Raw genomic sequence first — 27,998 nt, 5'->3', positions numbered from 1 at the left:
GATAAATATTTTAAATAAATAAATATTTATTATTTTATTATTATTTCTAAACACAATCAAATTAAAAAGAAAGATGATTAAAGGAATCGCTTTTGGCATCGGAAGATAGGCACAAAAAAGCATTCCTGTAATAATATGTTCTAAACGTGGAAAATTCTTGGAAAGAAACTCTGTTCATGGCAGTTCCAGTTGATTTTAGGTATAGAGAGAACGAAAGGAAAGTTCTTTGCAGCGTTGGTAGCAAGACGAAGGGTTTTTTGTGTTGTAACTAGTGATGGGACGATTTCAATACTAAATCCTCAATTCGGATACAATTACCAATTCCGATTCTTAACTTTTAACTATAAGCTATAAAATCATTACTTTAAGGAAGAAACTAATTTTTAATGTAAAAGAGACAACGTTTATCATAGTTTTCTATTAAAATATGAATTATTCCCCATACTTATCTTTTAAAAAAATATTGATCAGATCTGGACTATAATATTTAGGAAGTTTTGGGAGCCTAAATTATTATATTTACCATGATAATGAATGTGTTGAAACCTCCTGTTATGTGACATTGTACCCCAATACCATGGAGGGGGATTCCAGCATCTTTATACAGGTCTGCGCGATCCTCCAATGCCTAAAAAAAACAAAAGAAATAATATTTTATTAATTTATGCAACTTTTTTTTTTTTACATAGGCATCACCACATTACCAAGGCCAAGAGGTCACTCAAGGATAAGGATTAAAGAGTGTACAGTAGAAATTGGACAACATAGTAATCATTAGTAAAGAAAATTTGGTAAATTTAATAACTTATATGGAACGGCTCATCAAGAACTTATTTACGTTAGACTTGAACACAACCATATTGTAGTCAGCCGGAAAGCAGGAAAACGGAAGACAATTCCACAGGCGTGCAGTTCTAAGAAAGAAGCTTTGTTCATGGAATCTACGTTTAGGTTTAGGCACAGATAAAGAGTGGGGGGAATTATTGATAGTGTTTACAGCTAGACGAGTGTTTCTTGTGAAAGTTTGACGAGGGGGGACCATAGATTGAAGCTCAGTCGAACACTTTCCATGAAAATAACGATACATCAGAGACAGACTCGCAACATCTCTTCTGTGAGATAGAGGTTGCAAGGAAGAGAAAAGGACATCCCCTATGAGGCTACGAAGTCTATTTTGAACTCTATCAAGGCAGGACAAGTCCTTTCTAGCAGCTCCTGCCCAGATGTGGCAACAGTACTCCCGCCTTTCATGCATAAAATAGTTAAAGGGCAGAAGAGTAGTACCTTTAAGAGTTGATCTTCACTGCTATCCTTCATTGGTCTCTAAGCAGGATGGAACGATAAAATTGTCGCTAGAGGAAAGACAACATGATTCCATTTCCGTTTGATATAAACCGGTTTTCTTTGTTTGTTGCAGACCATTTACTAGTTGACCAGTTGTGTACAAATCCCAAGAGGGATAGGAGCCTTCTGTCATGTCTGAAAGTGACACAATGTCCAACAAGCGGAGATGCGCCACTGTACAACTCATGCTCTCATCCAATTCAAGTTATGACAACAGGACCATTGCCAGCACCCTCAAAATGCATTGCTGGATTGCTACGAAAAATAGGGACATGCCTAAGGTGAGGAAAATAAAGTTTTTCTCCACGGTTATGGTCTTTGGTGTGGTTTCAAGTGAAGGCCACATCGTGCCACCTCACATCTTCGAAGTCGGCTTAAAAGTCAACATTAAAGTGTACCTGGATGTGTTGAAAGGTGTGATGATACCCTGGTGCAATCAAGTGGCTGCTGGCAGACCCTTAATGTTGCAGCAGGACTCTGCGCTAGTCCACAAGTCCGAAGAGACCCAAGCTTGACTTCAGGAGTGCTACGACTTTGTACCCTTTTCTCACTGCCCCCTCCTCCCCCGACTTGAACCTGCTAGATACTTCGTTTGGTCATACGTCGAGAACATCACCAACATGACCTCCCACAACACCAAAGTCAGCCTGATCACTGCCATCTGCCGAGCTTCTGCCGGCGCAGTTCCAGACAAGTATCGAGGCGGTAATTGAGGTTGAAGGTGGCTACATTGAATAGATGTCAGATGTCAATTTATCTGAATTGATTTTTTTCAATAAAAGTTAAAAAAATAGAGCTATAGTGTTCTTTTTTTTAGGGCGACACTTTTATCGTTAACCCTAAAGAAGTCAAGTAACAGCTACGTGTCTCAGCAGTAACGTCACGGGCACAGAAAACAGCTAATCTGACGTGGCAAAGTGTTTAAAAAAAAAAAAATAATCATTTCATTCTCTTTTTACTGAACCTGCAGGTAGAACTTCTACCTCCTTGAGGAGGGGGGAGTATTGAGATGCGTTTGCTCTAAAGAAGAAACAAGTGAAGCATGCGTGGTCCCCCGTGAATGCACAGTGAACGAGGAATAAAAAATGACTAAGTTCAGCATTTACCCCCCCCCCATTTCACCCCAAAGGCCCCCAGGGGACATCAAATCCTGGTGAAAAATGAACAAACGGTGCAGTTTTAGGCCTAAACATATGTAAATTTGAGTTCTGCACCATGCAACAAAAAAAAAAAAAATGACTAAGTCTATTATTCCTTCTTCGATTGTATTGGGTTACGATTTTAAGTTCAGCATTTGCCCTCTCCCTTCCCCCATTTAGCTTCAAAAATCCACAAATCCTGGTCAAAATGAACAAACGGTGCAGTTTTAGGCATTAACATATGTAAATTTGAGTTCAGCACCATGCAAAAAAAGAAATGACTAAGTCTATCATTTGCCCCTGCTTCATTTATCCCCAAAAGTCCCCAAGGCCTTAACATATGTAAATTTGAGTTCAGCACCATGAAAAACTGCTAAATAGACATACAGAGAAAATTTTCGACAAATATGGCAAAATAGTTCCCAAAAAATAGAGTGCCCTAAAACAGCCCCTGGGGCACACCCAAGAGTTACCGCAAAGTATAGACAAACAAAATTATATAGAAATCAGTTACAACTTTTCAGAAAGTTTTATAAAAAAATCCAAGGCATCCATTTTTTTTTTAATAAGAACAAAAGTGTCAATTTTAGCCATTTTAACCTGAAAGGCACCCCCGGGGGGCAACCAGAGTTTTCCTGGAAAATCCGTTCTGTTACTTTTTTACTCATATCATGTTTAATGTTTGTGCAAAATTTCAAAAAATTCCAAGGCGTAGTTATTGAGAAAAGTGCAAACAGACGAATGGATAAACGGGCAAGGGTGAATTTACAGGTCCACCCAACTTTTGTCCGGGGGGGGGGGGCAATAAAACCCCAACTGCATACTTTGCAGTGTTTTTTCTATAAAAGCTGCTATATAGAAAAAGAAAAGAAAAGTGACACAATTTCCAACAAGCGGAGATGCGCCACTGTACAACTCATGCTCTATTTAGAAAAAGAAAAGAAGAACAGAGAAGGACATATAAATAGAAGAAAAAAAATCTATAATGAAAATAAAAAATAAAAATAATATACAAACTTCGATTACAAAATTTCAACACAGTGCCCCTTTGAAGTAGGGGGCTACTATAGGGGACATAAGTTGCAGGGTCATTATGAGCATTCACCATTAAAGTACTTGTAGAACAGGCAGAGGGATGCAACATTCCGTCGATGGGACAGAAACTGCAGCCTAGATGACAGTTCAGGACCTATCAGGTTGGCAACTCTCTTTTGAACCCTGTCCAGGAGCGAGAGACAAATAGCAGATGCACCAGCTCAAATATGACAACAGTACTCCATACATGGGCGAATGGTGGCCTTATAGAAGTACAGGATACTTTCAGGCATAAGTAATTTTCTAGCATGGTAGAGAGAGCCCACCTTCTTTGCAGCAGCCTTAGCAATGCTCTCAATGTATCTATTCCAGTTCGTGTTTCCTATAAACGTTAGGCCGAGGAGTTTAAAGGAAGTACTTTCGGGTAATGTGTCTTTGCTATTGGTGGTAGAGTTTAAGCACGTATACAAATTAGCAGCTTGCGCAGGTTTGTGTCACAAGAAAAAGAAAAAAAAAAAGGACAGCAAGTGGCCGGAGAGAAGCAACGTATGTGCCAGAGAAGTGACGTCAGATAAATTTTAAGGTTCAGATGACCAACACTATATAATGTAACTTTTTTTAAACAAATATAAAAATAGAAGATTTGGTTTCCACCTGAACATTTTCCTTTAAAATGAGGTTTTCGGGTATGCTGAAAACGAATATCGCATTTATATTTATATTTTCCGCAAATAAGTAGTTCCTGGATATTAAGCAATGTGGTTCTTTGTGTTTAAAGTGGTGGCCATTGTTGTACGTGCAAGCGCGCATATTTTTGTTATAATTACGGGAAAGATGGACCTGTAGAGTCGAAGGCGAGAAATGGTTGGATATGGCCAGCATGATGTCGAGAAGAAATAAAATGTGCATTGGGCGAGATGGACGTATGACGGAAAGAGACTTTTATTGCTACTAGTCTCCAGGGTCCAAAAGAGAGTCGCCAACCTAATAGGTCTTGAACTGTCATCTAAACTTCAGCCCCTGTCCAACCAACGAAATGTTGCATCCCTCTGCCTGTTTTACAAGTATTTTAATGATGGATGCTCTGACGAACTACAAGCCCTTGTACCCCCTCGACGAAAATACTCCCGACAACCAGTAAAGTCCCACCCCTATACAGTTGAGATCCTTAGATGTAAAAAAAGCCTTTTACTCTAATAGCTTCTTCCCCAGAACTGCAGGATTTTGGAACTCCCTTCCGGTTTCCTGCTTCCCCAACTGTACTGACATGCAGAAGTTCAAGTGTAATGTGAACAGACATCTTGCACCCCTGCAACTTAGGTCCGTGATAGTAGCCCCTTACATCAAAGTGACAACCTGCCTTGTTTGGAGGCGAAAATGTAATAAAAATATTTTAAAAAGCTGGTGTCGTGATGGCAGGATTTTATTAAAGAACAGTAAGAAAATAAACAAGAAGCATCGCTTGAAAGTAATGTTTGCTAAAACAGACAGAAAAGCTGAGTTGGATCTATTTATTTTGGTTTGTTTGTTCCTTTGTAACAACTGTCAAAAACACAGTTCAGTGAAAAGAGAGAGATTTTATCAGCTTACCCGGCATGTGTCACTGGCAACTTCCTATCTAATCTTAACTTTTAATGGAATTTTCCACTTTTTCTGTTCAATCTAACACTATATATATAATTTCGTTTTTAACATTTTTTTTATTACATTTTCACCCCAAACAAGGCACGTTGCCACTTTGATGTAGGGGGCTACTATCAGGGACATAAGCTACATGGGTACTATGTAGGGAGTTGGGCAGCAAGATGTCGGTTCACGTTACACTTGAACTTCTGCATGTCAGTCAGTTGGGGGAGCAGGGACCAGAAGGGAATTCCAAAGTCTAGCGGTTCTGGGGAAGAAACTACCGGGTAGAAGGCTCTCTTACATCTAGGAATGTCTACTGTGAAGGGGTGGGATTTAGCTGCTTGTCGGGTTTGTCAGGGATATTTACGTTGAGGGGGTACATCCTCCATATGGCAAGGAAACGGCTGTCAAAAACATGGTTCAGCAAAAAGAGAGAGATTTTATCAGCTTACCCGGTACGTGTCACTGGTGACTTCCTATCTGAAATATAAAACGTAATATCCTGAAAACGTAGCTCCAATTCTAATCTTTAACTTTTCATGGAATTTTCCACTTTTTCTGTTTAATCTAACTCTATATGTATAATTCCGTTTTTAAGGATTATTTTATTCTTTGAGTCTTACCACTGTGCCAAATGAATACTTGACGACCATGTTCTCATTGAAGTAAAGTTTTGCATTCGGGTCTTTTTTATGGGCCATCAGGAACATCTTCTGTGTTATGTTTGGATCTTTCGAAAGGTCTTCGTAAAGCGAACTGCGCAAGTTCTCATTACTCACGTCCCAAATTGATATTCTGAAATAAAATATAAATCAAGATTCAGCTGTCCGAAAAATCAAAGTCCAAAAGTTATACAGGGAGGAACGATAAAATTGTCACCCAAGAAAAGACGACATGATTCCATTTCGGTTTGGTGAAAACCGTTTTTTTTTGTTGCAGACCATCTACTAGTTGACCAGTTGTCTCCAAATCTCAAGAGCGCTACAAGCTTTCTATAATGTATGAAAATGGCACAATGTTCAACGAGCGAGATTGGAGATTCACCACTGCACAACTCATGTCTACCGATCCAAATTATGACAACAGGACCATTGCCAGCACCCTCAAAATGCAAATCCGAACGGTTAAACACTTGGAAGGCCCAGCTCAACGAAGTTTCCGACCATGGTTATGGTCTTTGGAGTGGTTTCAAGTGAGGGCTTTATTTTAAAACTTTTACTGATAAAATCAGTTTAGGTAACGATTATAAAGTAGAGCTGACATCTATTCAATGTAGCCGCCTTCAGCCTCAATCACCGCCTTGATGTGGGTCCAGAACTGAGAGCATGCCTTTTCCATAAGCGCCGGCGGGAGCTCAGCGGATACTCGTCGAATGGCAGTGATACGACTAGCTTTTGTGTTGAGGTCATGTTGGTGATGTTCTCGACGTATGACTGAACAGAATAGTCCAGCGTGTTCAGATCGGGGGAGGAGGGAGGGAACAAAGTCATAGCCTGGGTTTCTTTGGACGTGTGGGCAGGCACCAAGTTTTGTTGCCACACCTAGGGTTTGCCAGTGGCTAGCTGATTGCACCAGGGGATCACCACACTCTTCAGCACATCCAGTTTTCTAGCCAACTTTGAAGAAGTGAGGTGGCATGATGTGGCCCTCACTTGAAACCACACCAAAGACCATAACCGTGGATCGTCCGATGTGTTGAGCTGTGCCATCAAGCGTTGAACCATTCGGATTTGCATTTTGAGGGTGCTGTCAATGGTCCTGCCTCTCACAACTTGGATGGGTAGAGAGCATGAGTTGTACAGTGGCGCCTCTCCGATCCCACTTGTTAAACAGTGTGTCACTTTCAGACATAATAAAAGGCCCCTATCGCTTTTGGGATTTCTACACAATTAGCCAACTAGTAAATGGTCGACAACAAACAAAAAGAAAAGCAGTTTTCATCAAACGGAAATTTAATCATGTCGTCTTTTCTAGGGCGATTTTTATCGTTCCAACCTGTATAAAAGAAACTGCGTGTTTAAGAGAGAGAGAGAGAAAGATGAGGTTCCTTATGGACTCGAAAACAGCTGTGCCGATTTTCATGAATTTTCACACAACTGTACACTATATGTCTGGCAGTGTTTTTAGATAGATTTTCTATTGGAAGGTCTTCAATAAGTATTGAAAATCAATAATCGAAAAAATCCGATGAAAGAAGAAACAGGCGAAGCTCCAATCTCTGCACCCCCCCTCCCCCGCCAATCTTTCACAAAAAGCACCCGTCTATCTGAAACCACTGTCAATAATTTTCCCCACTCTTTATCTGTGCCAAAATCAAAACGAAGATTCCATGAGCAAAGCTTCTTTCTTAGAAGTGCACGCCTGTGGAACTCCCTTCCGTTTGCCTGTTTCCCACCTGACTACAGCTTGGATGTCTTCAAGTCCAACATAAACAAATTCCTGATAAACCACCCCCTTAAGTAAGACACTTTATCAAATCTCCATTACTAACGATTACTAATGAAGTGTGCTGGAAAATGATTCTATGAGGTGCCTGATGAAGTGAGAACAAGTGAGGATGGCAAGGTAGAGGTATGGTGGGACAAAAGTGTCATAACGACCAAGCAATTGGAACATAATCATCCTGATTTGGTTGTCATTGACAAGGTCTCAAAAAACTGGCAGATTGTAGACTTTTCAATACCCTGGGACAGGAATGTGAGAGAAAAGGAGAACAAGAAGTGGAGCAATTATGCTCCATTGGCCTTGGAGATAAGGCGTATACACGGGGTTAAAACACAAATAATCCCGGTTGTAGTTGGTGCACTAGGAGTAGTATCAAGTCGTCTGGAAGGACGATTGAAAAAACTACAAATCCCTGATGTTTTTTTTTTTTACACGGTGGTCACCACTTATCAAGGCCCGGAAGCCACTCATGGATAAGGGTTATTGCAAGTACAGTACGTTAGTGTGGAGATTTGATGAAGTGTTTACTTAAGGGGGCGGTTCATTAGGAATTTGTTAACGTTGGACTTGAACACATCCAAGTTGTAGTCAGGTGGGAAGCAGGCAGACAGAACAGAGTTCCATAGGCGTGCAGTTCTAAGAAAGAAGCTTTGTTCATGGAATCCACGTTTTGATTTAGGCACAGATAAAGAGTGAAGGAAATTTTTCACAGTGGATTCAGCTAGACGAGTGTTTTTCGTGAAAGATTGGCGAGGGGGGACCAGAGATTGGAGTTCAGACGAGCACCTGCCATGGAAATAACGATAAAACAAGGATAGGCTCGCAACGTCTCTTCTGTGGGAGAGAGGTTGCAGGGTAGAGAAAAGGGCATACTCCACTAAGCCACGAAGTCTATTTTGTACTCTGTCAAGGCAGGATAGGCTGTTTTTAGCAGCTCCTGCCCAGATATGGCAGCAGTAGGCCATCCTTGTTTTAGGTGATCTTCAGACCTCTGCAATTGTAGGTACCACCAACATCCTTAGGAAAATCCTTGACTTTTGAAGTTCCTGGTTTGAAGCCAGGATTAAGGGAAATCCTCTGGAAATGAATCCCATCCCTTTCCAGAGAGACGTTCATAAACGAAATCAGAATTATTATTATTATTATTATTATTATTATTATTATTATTGTTGTTGTTGTTGTTATTGTTATTACCACACAAAGCGAAAGGCCCGACATATGAAATCAACAGTAGATTCTTTGACATGACAGGGATGCGTTCAAAGTGGTTCTTTTTGTTATGATCCCCGGGGAGTGACGTCAAATGAAAAGTCGGTCACAAGTTTGTATGCAAAGTCCGAGAGAGGACAGCAAACAAAAGTCGGTCACGTCCGTATACAAAGCTCGGGAGATGACATTAAATGGGGGTCAAATATTGGGACGCAAAATCCCTGGTCAACGAGTGACCACATTTTTGGAAACAATGCAAATGGGAATGTTGACGTCATCTAGGTCAAATAAAAATAGATACAGACAGCAGCACATTCTTCTCAACCACTAACCCCGTCACGGACGCCACCACATTTGACAATCTGTCATTTGAAAACAGAAAGCTTATATTTACAGATAAACAAAATATTTTTATAACCAGCTGTGTGTGCTTTTATTATCGCCAAAGAATGTATAAATCAAGAAATGACAAAGATTTTTTTTTTACATGGGGGTCGTCACTTATCAAGGCCCGAAGGCCACTCAGGGATCAGGGTCATTGCGTGTACAGTAATCAATGAGATAGTATTGTAGTAATCATTAGTATTGGGGGTTTTGATAGTGTCTTACTTAAGGGGGCGGTTTGTCAGGAATTTGTTTATGTTGGACTTGAAGACATCCAAGTTGTAGTCAGGTGGGAAACAGGCAAGCGACAGAGAGTTCCACTGGCGTACAGTTCTAAGAAAGAAGCTTTTCTCATGGAATCAAATTGACTTAAAAAAAAAAAAATATTTGACGATTCGGCCATTAGAGAAATATAACATTTAAAGCATAATTGCACCATGATACTTGACTTTTTCATTTTAAATTTTAATTTAAGCCATTATCACCGCACAACCAGTAAGGCCAGGCATTTTACTGTAACCTGATCGGGGTCAGACTAAATTCGGAACTGGATGGTAACATTTAATGCTGGTAAGACTCAGCTTCTTTTTTATTTAACAAGTACAAAAAAACATTTTCAACCACTGATTGCCATGACAAATAACACACTACCTGAGAGCTCATTGTTCAAACTCCTCGGCTTAATGTTCACAACATAAATTGGAATGAATACATAGAAGACATTGCCAAGTCTGATGCAAAGAAAGTGGTCTCCCCCTAACGTGCAAGAGAACTGACAAAGGAGTTTGGTAGGCAAAATTTTTTTAAACAAATATATAGAAACGAGACAACAAAATGGAAATTTCATTCTATATTAATAAACAAACTTTATTTGTTATCTTCGTTAGTGGCGTTTATCAGAAGAGTACAAGAGATAAACGTGTTAGTAAGGGAGTCATAGCTAGAAATGTATTAGTATTCTTGTATATATATATTTTTTTCTCCCCAGGAGGGGGAGTCTTGTTCGAACATGTCTTCCTTCGCATATACACACCCACATGTTCGCACGCGCATATGCACACACACACGCATGCATATACACAGCCTCATACACACACTCACATTCATGCGCATACACACACCCGAGTTGTGACGTCACTTCCTTTTAAGTGAAAACCAGACATGCACACCCAGAACACTAACTTCAGTATAAAAGTCAACAAAACCTGTCCACTTCCCTTTTTCGTCTGGACCAGTGCGCCCTAATGTCGCTACTGTAATGTGGGATAAGCGCACATACACTTTATACGCTTTTTCTCTCCATGAACTGGATTGACTTTCTCACTCTATCTCCCCTTCGGCTTTGGTCCATCAACACAGACATGTGTGCGATTCTCTACTGAGCTTAACCCTCTCTTTCTACAGGCTGGCTTGCCACTTCGCGTTTCTCTATTCCTTCCACGCGCGTAGTCGTCAACGACTGAATGAACACGTGTACACCCAAGACTTTCATTTCTCAACAGAAAATAAACGACATGTTTATTTTATTCCAGCATTTGAGTTCTTTGTTTCCTTCATTCAATTCGTTTCATTATTTTTTCTTGTGGCGAGTTAGGGTATTTTATATCCTGATCCGCAACAGTATGATGAGTTCATTGTTCGTACGCGCACGTGTATTTATAGAAGACGTGAAGAGTTTGTTGTGTGGGAACGAAGATTAAATATCCGACAATTAGATATAGGTGAGGCATGTTAAAGGAGAAAGAAAGAGACAGATGTTCTTGTGTCAAGATAGAATGTTCGTTTGGGTAGCACGTGAAAGCAAGTAGGAGTTTGAAAGATATAGCTAGCTCGTTGTACTGAAGTCTGCTCCCGGGCAGGGTCAGGATCCGAAAAGGGTTAATAGATTCAGGTTTCGCCTTTTGTATACTCTGTCACGTGATAGAGAGCTGACTTGTGATTGGACAAGCCAGGAGGAAATGAATTTCAAATCTTGCAGTAATGAGATGTAGTTTGTTAGTAGCGGCTGTCAGCTGCCACAAAAATATATACGCATACATAAATACATATATAGAAACAGGTTTGTGTTTACTATAAGCTTTTTACGCAAATATTACGCAAGTATAAATCATGTAGAATATCTGCATGAATATAATTACACGTAATAGTTAACTAAAGATGATCATCCCATAAGAAAACAGAAAAAAAACTAATAGGGAATTGATTAAAATGAATGTTTAAAAGAATATGCTAATTAGTTAGATCTTTTGCTGATGAATGCAATTCTACGAGCCATTTTTTTTTTACAAAGGCATCATCACTTATCAAGGCCAAGGGGCCACTCGAGGATAAGGGTTAAAGAGTGTACAGTAGACAATTGGGCAATAAAGTAATCGCTAGTAATGGAAATTTGGTAAATTTGTTAACTTGTATGGAACGCTTTTTAGGGAGTTGAGTTAGTGCTTTTCGGGCACTCCCTAAAAAAATTATTATTTCAACACAAGCTACTGAATAAACAAACAAACAACTTCGTAAAACTTAACAAGGAAAAGGTTTTTTGAAGCGAGTCAGGGTAAGATGCCAAAAAGATATAACTAGGATAAAACTTGTCTGCCTTTGCCCGGTAGTTATTCCCAAGTGGAAATCGTCGATACCGGTGTAGGCAGAGAGGGAGAGTGAGGGAACAGGTCCGCTCTCTTTGGCGTCTGGCTGGAAAAGGGAGGAGTTTTTCTCGTCCGGAACGGAAGCAGTTATAGTTCCTTAGGGGGTAAGGAAGATCCCTGCACTATGCCTCTGATTGGTCAGTATGTGCCATATCGCACAGTCAGGGGAGGCACTGATGCACAAGAAAAAGAGTTCTATTTGTTTCTGCTACAGGTTCATCAAAAACTTGTTTATGTTAGACTTGAAGACAACCATATTGTAGCCAGTTGGAAAGCAGGAAAACAGAAGACAGTTTCATAGGCCATATATAACAAAGTTGTATTTTCTTTTTAAATAAATAGAAAAAAGCTTGCCATTTTTCTTTCTTAACCTTTGGGCCAAGATCAAAGTGTAGTATCATGTGTTCTTCAATTGCAACGGACTTAGACGGTACTGGGCATATGTCAACGAAGTGACAGCTTGCATCGATCCCAAGCAGCCTCGTCTGCTGGACGTGTCTTATGTCATCCACAGCACAGAGCCACTGTGGGACAGGGACAGATGAATGGTATTTCTTGCAATCCTAGCCGTGGCTAGAATGGTGATATGGAGTTCAAGAGTGCAAGAGAAGTGCGGAATCTTTTGCTGATCAGGATCTGATCCCCTTCTTTAAGCACCAGCTGAAGGTAAAGATCAGATGTGATAGGAAAAGATTATACTCCGAGGCCTTCGACCGAAGATAGCGAGCTTGTGTGTGCGTAGAGGTGCAAAGTTGGAGTTCATGTTCCCCGCCTAAGCATGGCGTACACAGTTCCAGATTCTGCCGGATTTCAGACCCCTAAAACAAACGGTCCTGGATATAATCTTAAACTATATCCGATAGTGAGGCCCCAGCTTGCAGGCTTTGAGGAGTGTGGAGCCACCTTTTAATTACCATTGCTCCCAGGTTCACTCTGACCCGGAGTGGTTGTACCTGTTAGGATCCCAACTATGGGTAAAATAAAAATAGAAACCGACTTGAAAAAAAATACAAAAACAAATATATTCTATTAAAAAAAAATTCTTCAAAATCACTGGATTCGGCATTAAATAACCTGAAAAGGGTTGATATGCTGTAAAACAAAAACAACCAACTAACCTAAAACAAGCGTTTAGACTGGGTTCTTAGCTAGCCGAGTGAATGGTCCCTTCCATCCCTGATAGGAAACCTCCAAGATACCCTCACTCTGATCCTTTCATTTTCGTCCCCGGCTACCCCAATAAGCAATCTTGGAGAGACTTCACATACCCCCCCCCCATCCCAGCCAACCACAGTTTCTTTGTTCCTACCTAGAATTTCAACCCCATATAGAGAGCGACTTGATTGTTTTCGTCCAACATCAAGCCGGAAAGCAGTGGCCGTTCTACTACTAGCATTTTGATTGTATTTTTTTTTACTCCCCCCCCCCTCTCCCATAACATCAGGCAGATTTTTCACGAAAACAGCTTCTTTCGTCTGGACATATTGCCACAGGAATGTTTCCCTTCAGATTACAACATGGCCGGCTTCAAATCCAATGTAAATAAATACTTCTCAAAAACTACCCTCCTCATAAGTAATCAAACTTGGTTTCTTCCATTAAGCATCTTCAATATGCTTGTAATATTCTTCATTATTAAACCAGCATCTATCTCATTCACCCTTATCGAGTAATCTCAAGCCTTGATGACTCATTAGTAAAATAATTTTTTTTTTTGTTTACAACAACTTTGTCGTTAAAGTACAAACCAAAGATTTCAAAATTGTGCAAAAACTAGAATATAATAAAAGTGAATGTTTGTATGTACGGCTCGCTTCAATTATCATGTATGTAGATTTATTTTTATGGGTAAGGAGGGAGGCTTAATCTTAATAATAACTGATCATAATAAAGCCAATAAAATAAAATTAAACAAACGACTTTTTATAAAATTTTATGTTTACAAATATTGCTTATAAAAAACGAATAAATAAATAAATAAATAAATAGAATAAAAAATAATAACACACACACACACACACACACACACACACACACACGATGAGAATCTTAAGTAGGACAACCCTCGGTGTACTTGAGGTATTTTGATGAATGAGAACCTTAGCTAGGATCAGCATAGACAAACCAAGATACAGGGACGAGGATGCCCATAGACATCCCCTCCCCAAATTTTGAGTGGCCTTGTGTCTAATTTTTTGTTTATTTCTCTTTTAGTTGTAAACTTTTCAGAGTGAATAAAAAAAAAATATAACTCAAAGTGTAGTATCTGTTCTGAGTTAATTTTTCTTTGCTCCTTTTTTGCCCCCTTCTTTTGGGAAGCTGATAATTAAAACGACCTTAAAAACATTGGAAAAGGAAACACTAGATAAGTGGATAGTCCTTAATCTGCGGAGTTTCGAAGAAATACTTTCCTTCTCATCAGAGGGTAGGAATTAGCAAAATGCGGGATCGGATTTTGCATACAAAAGTATTTGATGAAACTACAAGTAAGTCAAAGATCTTACTTGATAACAAAAAAGTGAATCAGAGGGAATATGGTGAAGAAAAAGCTGATTTCACGTGAATGGATAGTCTGGTAAAAGGTAAATAATCCAATGACGGTAAAATCCAAATATATTGACCTTATTGTCTGTATTTTTGGAGATGAGGTGTTTTCATTGATTGAGATTGTCGGACTGACTTCCTCATCTTGGTTGTTATTGTCACAACGTTTCGGCCGTTTTGCCCTCCGGCCTTCATCAGGTGTTTTGTATCGAACTGGGGAACCGTTTGTTAGGAGTCTCGAACCCAACCCTTTATTATTAATAATAATAATTTTTCTTTGCTCATTTTTTGCTCCCTCCTGATAATTAAAACGACCTTGTTTCACATTTTATCTTCCTTGGTACTTACTTATTTTTAAACGTTCCCACGGCTTGTTTGATCCGCAATTTTATGGCCTTGAGCAATGCTTTCCCTCTCAAGTGTTTCACCCAGGAAGGGTCAGACGCTCCATAAAACAGGGTGTGGCCTCGAACATGGATACTGAAACAAATAAAGTTCAAACAAAATTTTAAAATTTATATATATATATACATATATATAAATATATATATATATATATATATATATATATATATATATATATATATATATATATATATATATATATGAACTGGCATCTAAGCTTCAGCCTCTGTCCCATCGACGAAACGTTGCATCCCTCTGCCTGTTCTACAAGTATTTTAATGGTGAATGCTCTGACGAACTGCAGACACTTGTGCCCCCACGACGTAGACACCTTCGACAAACCCAACAGGCAGCTAAATCCCTCCCCCCACACAGCAGATCCCTAGATGTAAAAGATCTTTCTACTCCAGTAGTTTCTTCCCCAGAACCGCTAGACTCTGGAATTCCATTCGAAGTTCCTGCTTCCCCAACTGTACTGACATGCAGAAGTTCAAGTGCAACGTGAACCGACATCTTGCTGCCCAAATCCCAACATAGTGCCCCAGTAGTCGCTGCCCCTGATAGTAGCCCCCTACACCAAAGTGGCAATACGCCTTGTTTGGGGTGAAAATGTAATTAAAATATATATATATATATATATATATATATATATATATATATATATATATATCAAGCTTATGCCTTAGACCTGATGAATCCTAGCGTGAATGAAATGCTGAATATTCCCTGTAGCTTAATTGCTATATATATTTTATAACTTACTACCTAGCACTACCTATGTAATGAGCACTGTTGAAGTAAATACTTAAAGTTTACACATACATTTATACTTTCGTATATTAACTTATGTGATTAAATTAAGTAGTCTTATATATATATATATATATATATATATATATATATATATATATATATATATATATATATATATATACTAGTGCCCGTCGTTGATTAGGTTCAAAAACAGCCTACAGAAAATGGACTCTGATTTATGAAAGTATGATAGGTTATGAAAAGGAAGGGTTGTAAAGAGATAGCTTCGAATTTGGGGCTATCAAAACCAAAGCAAAATATGATGAAAGTAAAAATAAAATAGATAAACCCCATCATTTATTATACCATACATGTTCACACTGAAACACTTATCACAATATTCTGTGGATCTATATTAAAAAAACCTTGTTAAACTTTGTGACATATTTCCATTCTATGGAGGTCAGGTGCGAACGAACACCCCATAATTTTATTATACCATATTTCTTCAAACTGAAACATAATTATCAAAGTATATTTACGCAGATAGATATGAAAAATCTTTATTAAAGTTTGTGCCTATTTCCATTCTGTGGAGGCCAGGCGCGAACGCAGACCCCCCAATTTTATTATACCATCTCTATTTAAGTTAAAACATACTTATCAAAGTATTATTATGTATATCTATATCAAAAACCCTTGTAAACGTTTTTTAATTTTTAAATTTTTTATTTCCATACTTTGTGGACCAGGCGCGAACGCAGACACCACAACTTTAATGAATCACCGTTCTGCCAGATCAAACATACCCATGACTGTGTCTCGATACATCTTCTATCGTTATATGTGATCAGTTTTTTAAAGTAGTCAATCATATAGGAGCCTATTCGTGACCAGACACACACACAGACGTTCAACTTTATATTATAGAAGAAGAAGAAGAAGATATATATATATATATATATATATATAGAGAGAGAGAGAGAGAGAGAGAAAGGGAGAGAGAGAGAGAGAGAGAGTGAGAGATATTATTATTACAAATTTAGAAAAGTTTGAGAGGTAAATGAGATCTTTAATGAACAAAAACTCATTACCCGAAAGTACTTCCTTTGAACTAGGCCTATCCTTTACAGGGAACATGAACTGGAACAGATACATTGAGAGCATTGCCAAGGTTGCTGCAAAGAAGGTGGGCTGTATTTATTTGCTTCCCCACTGAGCAAATTAGGCACAAGGCCGTTTTTTAATGTGGAGAGAGAACGGGAGGGGGAAGGGAAAAGGGGACCAGCTCCCGAGAGGTGGGAAATGAGAGCTTGATAGTGATTTGCCAGCTGGCCCCTGTAGGGTTGCCCCTACACGGACCAGAAGATTGCTGCAAGGGCAATGGTCTTTGCTTGCAGCATCTGCTGGAACAGATACTACACTTTGATCTTGGCCTGAAGGACATGAAGGTGCTGTCACGAGGGAGGCGGGCAGTATTTATTTACTCCCCCACCGAGCAAATTAGGCACAAGGCCGATTTTTAAAGTGAGGAGTGAAGAGGAAATGGGGACCAACTCCCCAGGGAGTAGGGGAGCTGGATAGTGACAATTGGTATGAAGGGTTGCCCCTACATTAACCAAGGTCTTATCTGTGGGGTCGCCCCCACATAGGGTCTTTGCTTGCAGTATCTGCCGGATAAGATACTACACTTTGATCTAAGTCTGAAGACCACAAAGGTGCCCCCGCGAGGGAGGCGGGCGGTATTTATTTGCTCCCCCACTGAGCAAATTAGGCACAAGGCCGTTTTTTAATGTGGAGAGAGAGGGGGAGGGGGAAGGGAAAAGGGGACCAGCTCCCGAGAGGTGGGAAATGGGAGCTGGATAGTGATTTGCCAGCTGGCCCAACTAGGGTTGCCCCTACATGGACCAGAAGATTGCCACAAGGGCAATGGTCTTTGCTTGCAGCATCTGCTGGAACAGATACTACACCTTCATCTCGGCCCAAAGGCCAGAAAGGTGCCCCTGCGAAGGACGCAGGCTCTCTCTACCGTGTTAGGAAGCTACTTACGCCTGAAAGTATCCTATACCTCTATAAGGCCACCATTCGCCCATGTATGGAGTATTGGTGTCACATTTGGACTGGTGCATCTGCTACTTGTTTCTCACTCCTTGACAGGTTTCAAAAGAGAGTCGCCAACCTGATAGGTCCTGAACTGTTATCTAAGCTTCAGCCTCTGTCCCATCGACGAAATGATGTTGCATCCCTCTGCATGTTCTACAAGTACTTTAATGGTGAATGCTCTGACGTAATACAAGCACTTTTACCTCCTCAACATGAATGCCCCCGACAAACCCGACAAGCAGCTAAATCCCACCCCTTCACAGTAGAGAGCCCTATGTGTAAGAAGGCCTTCTACTCCAATAGTTTCTTCCCCAGAACTGTTAGACTTTTGTAACTCCCTTCAGGGATTCTGCTTTCCCAAGTGTACTGACATGCAGAAGTTCAAGTGTAATGTAAACAAACATCTTGCTGCTCAACTCCCTTCATAGTATCCCTGCAACTTATGTCCCTGATAGTAGCCCCCTACTTCAAAGCGTCACTGTGCCTTGTTTGGGGTGAAAATTGTATTTAAAAAAATAAAAAATTATTTATTTCATATATGAGATCCAGTGTTTGACCTAGGAAGGGGACCGTTGATTTCTGAGAACTTCGACTGAAGTGAAACGAAATATTTCATAACGCAATTTGAAACCAAAAAAAACAAAAAAACTTACTGATTTTTTAACAAGTGAGACACTGTGCTCTTCGCTGGGGCCAAATTCATTTTTCCCTGTAAAAATAAAATAAAATGAAAGTAATATTTTTGTACTAACAAGTCAGCATTTATCGAGTATTAAAACCACTCGAGGATAAAGTTATGACAAATACAGATAGAAAACTTTGTTTGCTCATAGCCGCATCGCATGAGTTTGTGGTATTTAGATTTCGATGCTAAAACTAAGTTCGTCGAATCAGCGGTGGTCGTAATGATAAATTTGTTGCCATAAACAAAACAATACTGCAGCTTCAGGCCAAGATCAAAGTGTAGTATCTGTTCCGGCAGATGCTGGCAATCTTCTGGTCCATGTAGGGGAAACCCTAGTTGGGGCAGCTGGCAAATCACTATCCAGCTCCCATTTCCCACCTCTCGGGAGCTTGTCCCCTTACACGAGGGAGGGGGATACCAGAGGCTTGAAGCGTTTTTTGTCATTTAATTTTGTTGATTATAATTAACATTTTTCACCTTCTTGGCCTTCGGGCCAGGATCAAAGTGTAGTATCTGTTCCGGCAGATACTGCAAGCTATGACTAGCTATGACTAGCAAAGACCAGATGTGGGGGCAACCCCACATGCCTGACCTTTAACCAGCTCCCATTTCCCACCTCTCGGGAGCTGGTCCCCCTTTTCCCTTCCCCCTCCCTTCACTCATCACATTAAAAATTGGCCTTGTGCCTAATTTGCTCGGTGGGGGAGCAAATAAATACCATCTGTTCTGGCAGATACTGCAAGCAAAGACCATATGTGGGGGCGACCCCACATATAAGACCTTGGTCAATGTAGGGGGCAACCCTTCATACCAATTGTCACTATCCAACTCCACTACTCCCCGGGGAGTTGGTCCCCATTTCCCCTTCACTCCTCACATTAAAAATCGGCCTTGTGCCTAATTTGCTCGGTGGGGGAGCAAATAAATACCATTTGTTCCGGCAGATGCTGCAAGCAAAGACCATTGCCCTTGTGGCAATCTTCTGGTCCAGCTGGCAAATCACTATCAAGCTCCCATTTCCCACCTCTCGGGAGCTGGTCCCTTTTTCCCTTCCCCCTCCCCTTCTCCATCCACATTAAAAAACGGCCTTGTGCCTAATTTGCTCAGTGGGGAAGCAAATAAAAATAGGAAAAATGATAATAAAATAGGAAAAATGATAATAAAATAGGAAAAATGATAATAAAATAGGAGAAATAAATTGTTTTGAGAAAGAAAGGAACGATGTGTTAAATTGAAATAAACGAACTAGAATTTATTTCGTGAAGAAACAAATGAAATAAACGGGTACAGCACGTGTTTAGTTTGGCGTGCGTCTCTCACTGTTAACTGGTGAGAAGGAAAGTCTATTGTAGAGAGAGAGAGAGAGAGAGAGAGAGAAAGAGAGAGAGAAAGGCTGAACAGCTCAGCTCTCTTGCTTTTACAGGTGTTTCCGGTGGTCTTTTGCGCACGTGTGGATTTCCTTCAAAGGGGAAGTGATGTTGCCCATGTGTGCGTACGTGTGCGTACATGTGTGTACATTAGCGTGTGTGTGTATGCACGTGAATGTTGGTGTATGTATGTGAACGTGAATATATCTACGTGTGTGTACGTGCGCATGTATGTTTGTGAGCGCGTATGTATATGACAAGAAAAATGGGTTGAGATGTGAATGCGTGTATTCGTGCGAGACTAGAAGGGCTCGTACACTCTTATTGATTATGTAGTAAAGCTGACACTTATTCAATGCAGCCACCTTCAGCCTCAATCACTGCCTCAATACGTGTCCAGAACTGTAAGCATGCCTTTTCAAGAAGCACTAGCGTGAGCTCGGCGAATACTCAGCAAATGATGGCGATGAGGCTGGCTTTGATGTTGTGGGAGGTCATGTTGGTGATCTTCTTAACAAAAATAAAGGAAAATGGGTTCAAAGGGTTTATGAACTTAAAGGTATTGGTATAGTGGAAAATCTTAAGGCAAGCTAAGTTTTTTTAGATTTTAAGACGATCTGTGTAGGCTATGTCTGAACGAGAAACTAGAAATTATAAACTACTTGATTAATAAGCTATTAAAAAGAAAACTTTTGATGCATGTTTGAGACAAGGCATTAATATCTAATCTTTGTGAACGGAGCATTCTTGTATTGGTACAGTGAAAAATCTTAAGGCAAATTTTTTTTTTTTTAGATGTTATGTCTGAACGAAGTAGTCCAGCGGGTTCAGGTCGGGTGAAGAGAGAGTATATAGTAGTAGCACTCTTTCTAAAGCCATGTCTGAGTCTCTTTGGACATGTTGGCCGACACTAAGCTCTGCTGGCCACCAAGGGAGCACCACACTCTTCAACACATCCAGGTACACTTTGATGTTGACTGCAAAGATGTGAGGTGGCATGATGTGGTCCTCACTTGAAACCACATCGAAGACTGTAACCATAGCCGGAAACTTTGTTTCATCATCCTGGGCATATCCCTGTTATTCGTGACAATCCAGTGATACATTTTGAGGGTGCTGGCGATGGTCCTGTTGTCATAACTCGGATTGGGAGAGAGCATGAGTTGTACAACGGCACATCTCCGATCTCGCTTGTTAAACATTGTGTCACTTTCAGCCATGGCAGAAGACTCCTATCGCTCTTGGGATTTGTACACAACTGGCCAATTCGTAGATGGTCTGCAACAAAAACAGAAAACCGTTTTTTTTTCTCTAACGGAAATGGAATCATGTCATCTTTTCTAGGGCGACAATTTTATTATTCCAGCCTGCAGATGAAGATCTGAGGTTCTCGTTCCGATTGTGTTATCCCGGTGACTTCCGAGGGCACATATCAAAACAAAACACAATCTTTATACATAAATGTGATGCTTTTTTTCTCTTCGATACAACTTCTTCTCTACAGAAACGTACGTTGTGTGCCTGTCTCTGATTTAACATTTTTTATGGCAAGTGCTTGTATTAGCTTCAATCTATGGTTCCCTCTTGTCAAACGGCTACAAAAAGCACTCGTCTTGCTACAACCGCTTTCAACAATTTCCCTCCAATTCTGTGCCTAACTCTAAACACAAATTCCATTCTTTCCTAGAGCTGCCCACCTGTGGAACTCTGTTCCACTGGTACACTTTCCTGCTGTTTACAATATTTCTATCTTCAAGTCCAATATAAACAAATTTCCACCCCTACCGATGACTACACTGTTGCCATGGTGACCACCGTACACTCATTAACCCTTATCCTCAATAATTTAGATGTATGCATAATAGCATCGTGATTCATTATGCAAAATACGAACAAGTCAACAAATATTTTCTGGACAAAAAAAAAAAAAAAAGCAATAACACGCCGTAAATATGAGTTTATTAACATTCGTATGAAAATAGCGTCCATAGTATTCAAAATATAGAACTGACTCAAATGAGATAAATTATGAGAAACAAAAATAAATTATGATAAACAATTAGAAAGTAATATTGTGCTACATAGTTCAACACAAATAATAAAATCACATTAGAAAAGACAATCTTTAATTCAATCCTTCAGTTCAGCACCTCTTGGCAGACAATGTTAATTTTCTTTTTTTTTCTTTCTTTTTTCTTCCGAAATTTTATTTGACCTTTTCTTAAAGCAATTTGGCCTTCAAAAATTGTATTTGGCCTTTATTTTCAAAGCAATCTGGCCTTCAAAAATTGAATTGAGCCTTTTTAAAAAAAAACCAGTTTGGCCTTTAAAAATTGTATTTGGCATTTTCTTAAGCAGTTTGGCCTTCAAAAATTTGGCCTTTGCAAAAATTGTATTTGGCCTTTTTTTTTTAAACTGCTTTAAAAAAAAAAAGGCCAAATACAATTTTTGACTTAAAAAATTGCATTTGGCCTTTTTTTTTTTAAGCAGTTAGGCCTTCAAAAATTCTATTTGGCCTTTTTTAAGCAGTTTGGCCTTCAAAAATTTTATTTGGACTTATTTTAAAAAGCAATTTCGCCTCCAAAATTGTATTTGGCTTTTTTAAAAAGCAGATTAGCCTTCAAAAATTTTATTTGGACTTATTTTAAAAAGCAATTTGGCCTCCAAAATTGTATTTAGCTTTTTTTAAGAAGCAGTTTGGCCTTAAAAATTTTATTTGGCCTTTTTTTTTTTAAAGTGTAAAGAACAAAGCAGAATATAGATAATACGGATTCGAATTCTACCGACCTTGTGTGGCTCGTTGTTGGCCCATTTCAAGTCATTCTCAATGACGGCCCAATTAAAATTCTTGTATATAAAATCGGAATACTTCCGGTAGTGTGGGTTATTTATCAACCATGTCTTCACGGCCGCACCCCACTTAAAAGTATCCGTCTTCTGAAGGATCTGTAAAACAAAAATAAACGAAAATGGGTTCAAATGGTTTATGAACTTAAAGTATTGGTATAGTGGAAAATCTTACGGCAGGCTAAGTTTTTTTTTAGATTTTAAGACGATCTGTGTAGGCTATGTCTGAACGAGAAACTAGAAATTATAAAGTTTAAAAATATAAAATAATTTATTTAATAGAAAAAAGCAAAATAGTTGCAAACTGTAGACAAAAATTTTACCTTCGGATAACTACGTGATTAATAAGCTATTAAAAAGAAAACTTTTGATGCATGTTTGAGACAAGGCATTAATATCTGATCTTTGTGAACGGAGCATTCTTGTATTGGTAGAGTGCAATTTTTTTTTTTTTTTTGATTTTGAGGTTATGTCTGAACGAGAAACTAGAAATTATAAAGTTTAAAAATACAAAAACATCTACTCAATGGAAGAAGTAAAATAGTTGCAAATTTTACTTTCGGATAACAACTTAATAAAATCGTAATTTAAACAATCTTTTGAAACATTAAACTACTTGATGTAAAAAGATAACAGGGGCAAAAGACAATTACCACAATAAAAAGAAGAAAAACACAAGATCTCCAGCTGCAGGTATAGCTACGGTATAATTGGAAATGTCTTCTCAATTATTAAATCATTTCTTTCTGATAGGTTAATAAGAGTACTGGTCGATGGACAGAAATCAGAAGCTCACAGTATTAATGCTGGAATCTCTCAGGGATCCATCATGGACCCAACTCTCTTCCTGACCCACACCAAATCACGCCCTAAGATCATTTGTAGGCATTTATGTTGAAGACACTGCCATCTATGGCAACACTTCAAAGGCCGTTAATGATCAAGTTCTCTCTGATTCTCTCTCCTCTGGTCTTTTTTTTTACTCACGTTCACCCCTAACAAAGCATATCACAACTTAAATGTAAAGGCTACTATTTGGAACCATGTCTAGGAAAGATTAACAAGATGTTGATTTACATTACATTTAAACTTTACATATCAGTACAGACAAAGAAGTAAGTAGTAGGAAGAAAATTCCAAACTCTAGCTCTTACAGGGAAGAAATTATTAGAGTAGAAAACTTTCTGGCATTTAGGAACTTCAACAGTGAAGGGGTGAGATTTACAAACTCCTTTGTAAAAAAAATGTTATCGATATAACAATAAACATGAAAATTAGAACAGAGAAACGCCATTGTTCAACAAACTGTTACATAGTAGATGCCCTATGCCGGTAATTAGCGATTAAGCTAGCTAGTGTGAATTTATACAAGGGTCACATTTAGTGCATGTCAGAACACTCAAGCCGAACTGTTCTCAAGGTTGAACGGTAGAAGGATGACACAAGGTCAAACTCTGTAGACAAAACATGAATCAAACAATAACATGATGTCACATTTTCGAATGAGAGAAACACAGATTTTCAAATCAGTCTCGCTCTGATTGGATACACCGACAATAATGTAAAATAATCTAAGCTGAATGTTGCCTGAGTCTCTGTCCGTCTGCGTCACTCGTTTCTTAAGTTAGTAAATGTTGTAGCACTGGAAGGGCCACTAAGGAAAACGGGAAAAAGGAAAAAAGAAGATAAGTTAGAAAACGTAAAATATATGGGAACAAAAAACAACTATCGTAATAGCTTCTGCCAAGATAGCAGACTACGATGACTCTCGGTAAATTTATACAGATTAGAAGAGTCCATATCTTATGCATGAGGGAATCCACACAACAGTAAATTAGGAAATTAAGATATAAATCACTGTAGTTATTTAGCTTCTTTTTATCTTCTAAGTCTACTTTTCTAATAAAACTTTGATGAAAATGCAAATAATATAGAATGGTCTAAGCTGAATGTTGCCTGAGTCTCTGTCCGTAAGCATCATTCATTTCTTAAGTTAATAAGTGTTGTGGCACTGGAACGGTCACTAGAAAAAACACGGATATGGAGATGAGTTAGAAAAGGTCAAATATAAGTTCACTTTCAAATAAAACCTTGAAGAAAACTTAGCGAACGTCTCCTCGTGTCTTTTCTGCATGAATAGTCTTATTCGTCTTAGTTAAATAGATAATACAATCACGACCATTGAGGAAACGCAAATAATATAGAATAATCTAAACTGAATGTTGCCTGAGTCTCTGTCCGTCTGCGTCGCTTGTTTCTTAAGTTAGTAAGTTAGGAAATTAAGAAGTACATCAATTTAGTTATTTGATCTCTCTCTTTTTCTCTTAAATTCATTACCTCCAATAAAACCTTGAGGAAAACTCGGCAAACGTCTCCTTGTGTCTTTTCTGCATAGTTAAATAGACGAGACAATGATGGCCAGGTGATGAAAGGTGACGAAGATGAAAGAAGCGACGATGCAAACAATGAAAATGTCTGGCATAAACACGCGCATATATGAAGACTCTTATTTTATTTGGTTGATTAATCGCTCAATTATGAAAATGTAACACAAACGAACAGCCAACTTTTCAACTTTTCGTCAAAACCCGTATATGGCCATGCCACGCTACACACATATTTAATTATTGACAAGACCTATTTATGCTGTCTCAACTCGCAAAAGATGGACGATCATATAACAAAAGTCGTCACTGAACTTTATCATCTTCACATAAATCTAGAAGAAAGCACCATTAAGATCCGGCAAATACAATAACAGCAACATTCTCACAACAAGTGTCACACGTGTGTGGAGGTGTATATAAAAGCCAGGTAGAAGCAGTTATCTATCTATCTATCTATCTATCTATCTATCTATCTATCTCTCTATCTATCTATCTATCTATCTATCTATCTGTCTATTTATCTATCTATCTATCTATCTATTTAGCTATCTATTTATATATCTATCTATCTGTCTGTCTATCTATCTATCTATCTATCTATCTATCTATTTATCTATCTATCTATATATCTATCCATATTTCTATCTATCTATCTACTTATCTATCTATGTACCTATTATTATCTATTTATCTATCTATCTATCTTTTTATTTATCTATCTATTTATTTATCTATCTATCTATTTATCTATCTATCTATTTATCTATCTATTTATCTATTTATCTATCTATCTATTTATCTATCTATTTATCTATTTATCTATCTATCTATTTATCTATCTATTTATCTATTTATCTATCTATCTATTTATCTATTTATCTATCTATCTATTTATCTATCTATTTATCTATTTATCTATCTATTTATCTATTTATCTATCTATCTATTTATCTATTTATCTATCTATCTATTTATCTATCTATTTATCTATTTATCTATCTATTTATCTATTTATCTATCTATCTATTTATCTATCTATCTATTTATCTATTTTTTTATCTATCTATCGATCTATTTATCTATCCATATATCTATCTATCTATCTATCTATTTATCTATCTATTTATCTATCTATCTATTTATCTATCTATCTATTTACCTTTTTTTTTATTTATTTATCTATCCATCTATCTATTTATTTATCTATCTATTTATCTATTTATCTCTCTCTATATATATATATATATATATATATATTTATCGATCTATCTATTTATCTATCTATTTATCTATCTATTTATCTATTTATCTATATATATATTTATCTATGTATCAATATATATATATATTTATCAATCTCTCTATTTATCTATTTATCTATCTATTTATCCATCTATTTATCTATCTATCTATCTATTTATCTATTTATCTATCTATTTATCTATTTATCTATCCATCTATTTATCTATCTATCTATTTATTTATCTATTTATCTATCTATTTATCTATTTATCTCTCTCTCTCTCTCTATATATATATATATATATTTATCAATCTATCTATTTATCTATTTATTTATCGATCTATCTATCTATCGATCTATCTATCTGTCTGTCTATCTATCTATCGATCTATCTATGTGTCTATCTATCTATCTAACGATCTATCTATCTATCTATCGATCTATCTGTCTGTCTATCTATCTATCTATCTATCTAACGATCTTTCTATCGATCTATCAATCTGTCTTTCTATCGATCGCCCTATCTATCTAACGATTTATCTATCGATCGATCTATCTGTTTATCTATCTGTCTATCTATCTATCTATCTAATTATATATCTACCTAACGATAGGTGGACAACAGAATTTAAATTTTACAGATATCAAACTCTGTAACTGATCATTTCAATCGGAAGTATCCGAACAGTGACCGGACGTGACGTACCAGGTGTTCCGGTTTGAATAAACTGAGTTAAGTTTAGTGAGTTAGATTTGAGACGCCGGAACAGCAAGGTGGGTTAAGAAGATCTCCCCATGTGGGAGATGATGGTCTCAAATTGAGAACCCAGAAACCAAGATTCACTCCATTTCTGCTGTGACGAGGTGCCTAAGGAGTGAATAAAATATAAATTAAAAACACTCATTCGTCTTTGGTCCCTGTCTTGAAGCGTTTTCTTGAAACAGGTCCAGCTCCACCCAAGATGATTGAGGCAGCGGCAAAAAGACAGAGGCGGCTAACAACGGACAGGTATGTTGTCTTCGTTTCGTGCATTATGCACACACAAAAACTAGACGTGTCACAGGTTGTTAAGATAGACTTTTATGTGCGTGTATAACAGTTCGGTATATACCCTGTTCGAACATGTTTTCTCACACATATACACACCCACACGTACACACGCACATACGCACACACGCACGCATATACACAGCCTCATACATACACTCACATTCACGCGCGCACACGCACACACGCTAACGTACACACATATACGCACACATACGCGCACAAGTACGCACACATGCGAAACGTCACTTCCTTTAGAGTGAAAGCCAGACATGCGCAGTCAGAACACTGACCCCAGTATAAAAGTCAACAAAACTTGTCAACTTCCCTTTTTCGTCTGGACCAGCGTTCGACCTGTTTAGTCGACGAACTGACCGCATGTTCTAACGTCACTTTCCCTGCTACTGTAATGTGGGGCAAGCGCAAGTACACTTTATAAGCTTTCCCTCTCCATGAACTGGATTGACTTTCTCACTCTATCTCCCCTTCGCTTTGGCCCATCGACACAGACATGTGCGCGACGTTCTACTGAGCTTAACCCTTTCTTTCTACAGACATCTTGCCACTTCGCGTTTCCCTATTGTATTCCCTTTCCTTCCACGCGCGTAGTAGTCAGCGGCTGAATGAACACGTGTACACCGAAGACTTTCATTCCTCAACAGAAAATAAACGACACGTTTATTTTATTCCAGCATTTGAGTTCTTTGTTTCCTTCATTCAATTCGTTTCATTATTTTTTCTTGTAGCGATTTAGGGTATTTTATATCCTGGTCCGCAATAACCCTAAACACA

At 38.4% G+C, this 27,998-nt stretch overlaps 1 protein-coding gene across 1 annotated transcript in view; it reads right to left on the bottom strand.

Annotated features, from left to right (window-relative positions):
* The window catches only part of LOC145270829 (anti-sigma-I factor RsgI6-like), a 74,686-nt gene that overhangs the window by 11,665 nt on the left and 35,023 nt on the right, over window positions 1-27,998 (bottom strand). The window contains exons 6-10 of the mRNA XM_080126402.1: window positions 22,469-22,627; window positions 18,283-18,338; window positions 14,717-14,848; window positions 5,768-5,939; window positions 524-628 (exon numbers count right to left, since the gene is read on the bottom strand). Of these exons, the coding sequence (XP_079982528.1) occupies window positions 524-628; window positions 5,768-5,939; window positions 14,717-14,848; window positions 18,283-18,338; window positions 22,469-22,627 (624 nt within the window). The remainder of the gene's footprint in view (window positions 1-523; window positions 629-5,767; window positions 5,940-14,716; window positions 14,849-18,282; window positions 18,339-22,468; window positions 22,628-27,998) is intronic.

Source organism: Euprymna scolopes, chromosome 46 (assembly GCF_053919585.1).
Source record: "Euprymna scolopes isolate OS-2025 chromosome 46, ASM5391958v1, whole genome shotgun sequence".
Classification (NCBI taxonomy): domain Eukaryota; kingdom Metazoa; phylum Mollusca; class Cephalopoda; order Sepiida; family Sepiolidae; genus Euprymna; species Euprymna scolopes.
Note: the sequence above shows the minus strand (reverse complement) of the source record. Positions and strands in the feature narration are given on the sequence as shown.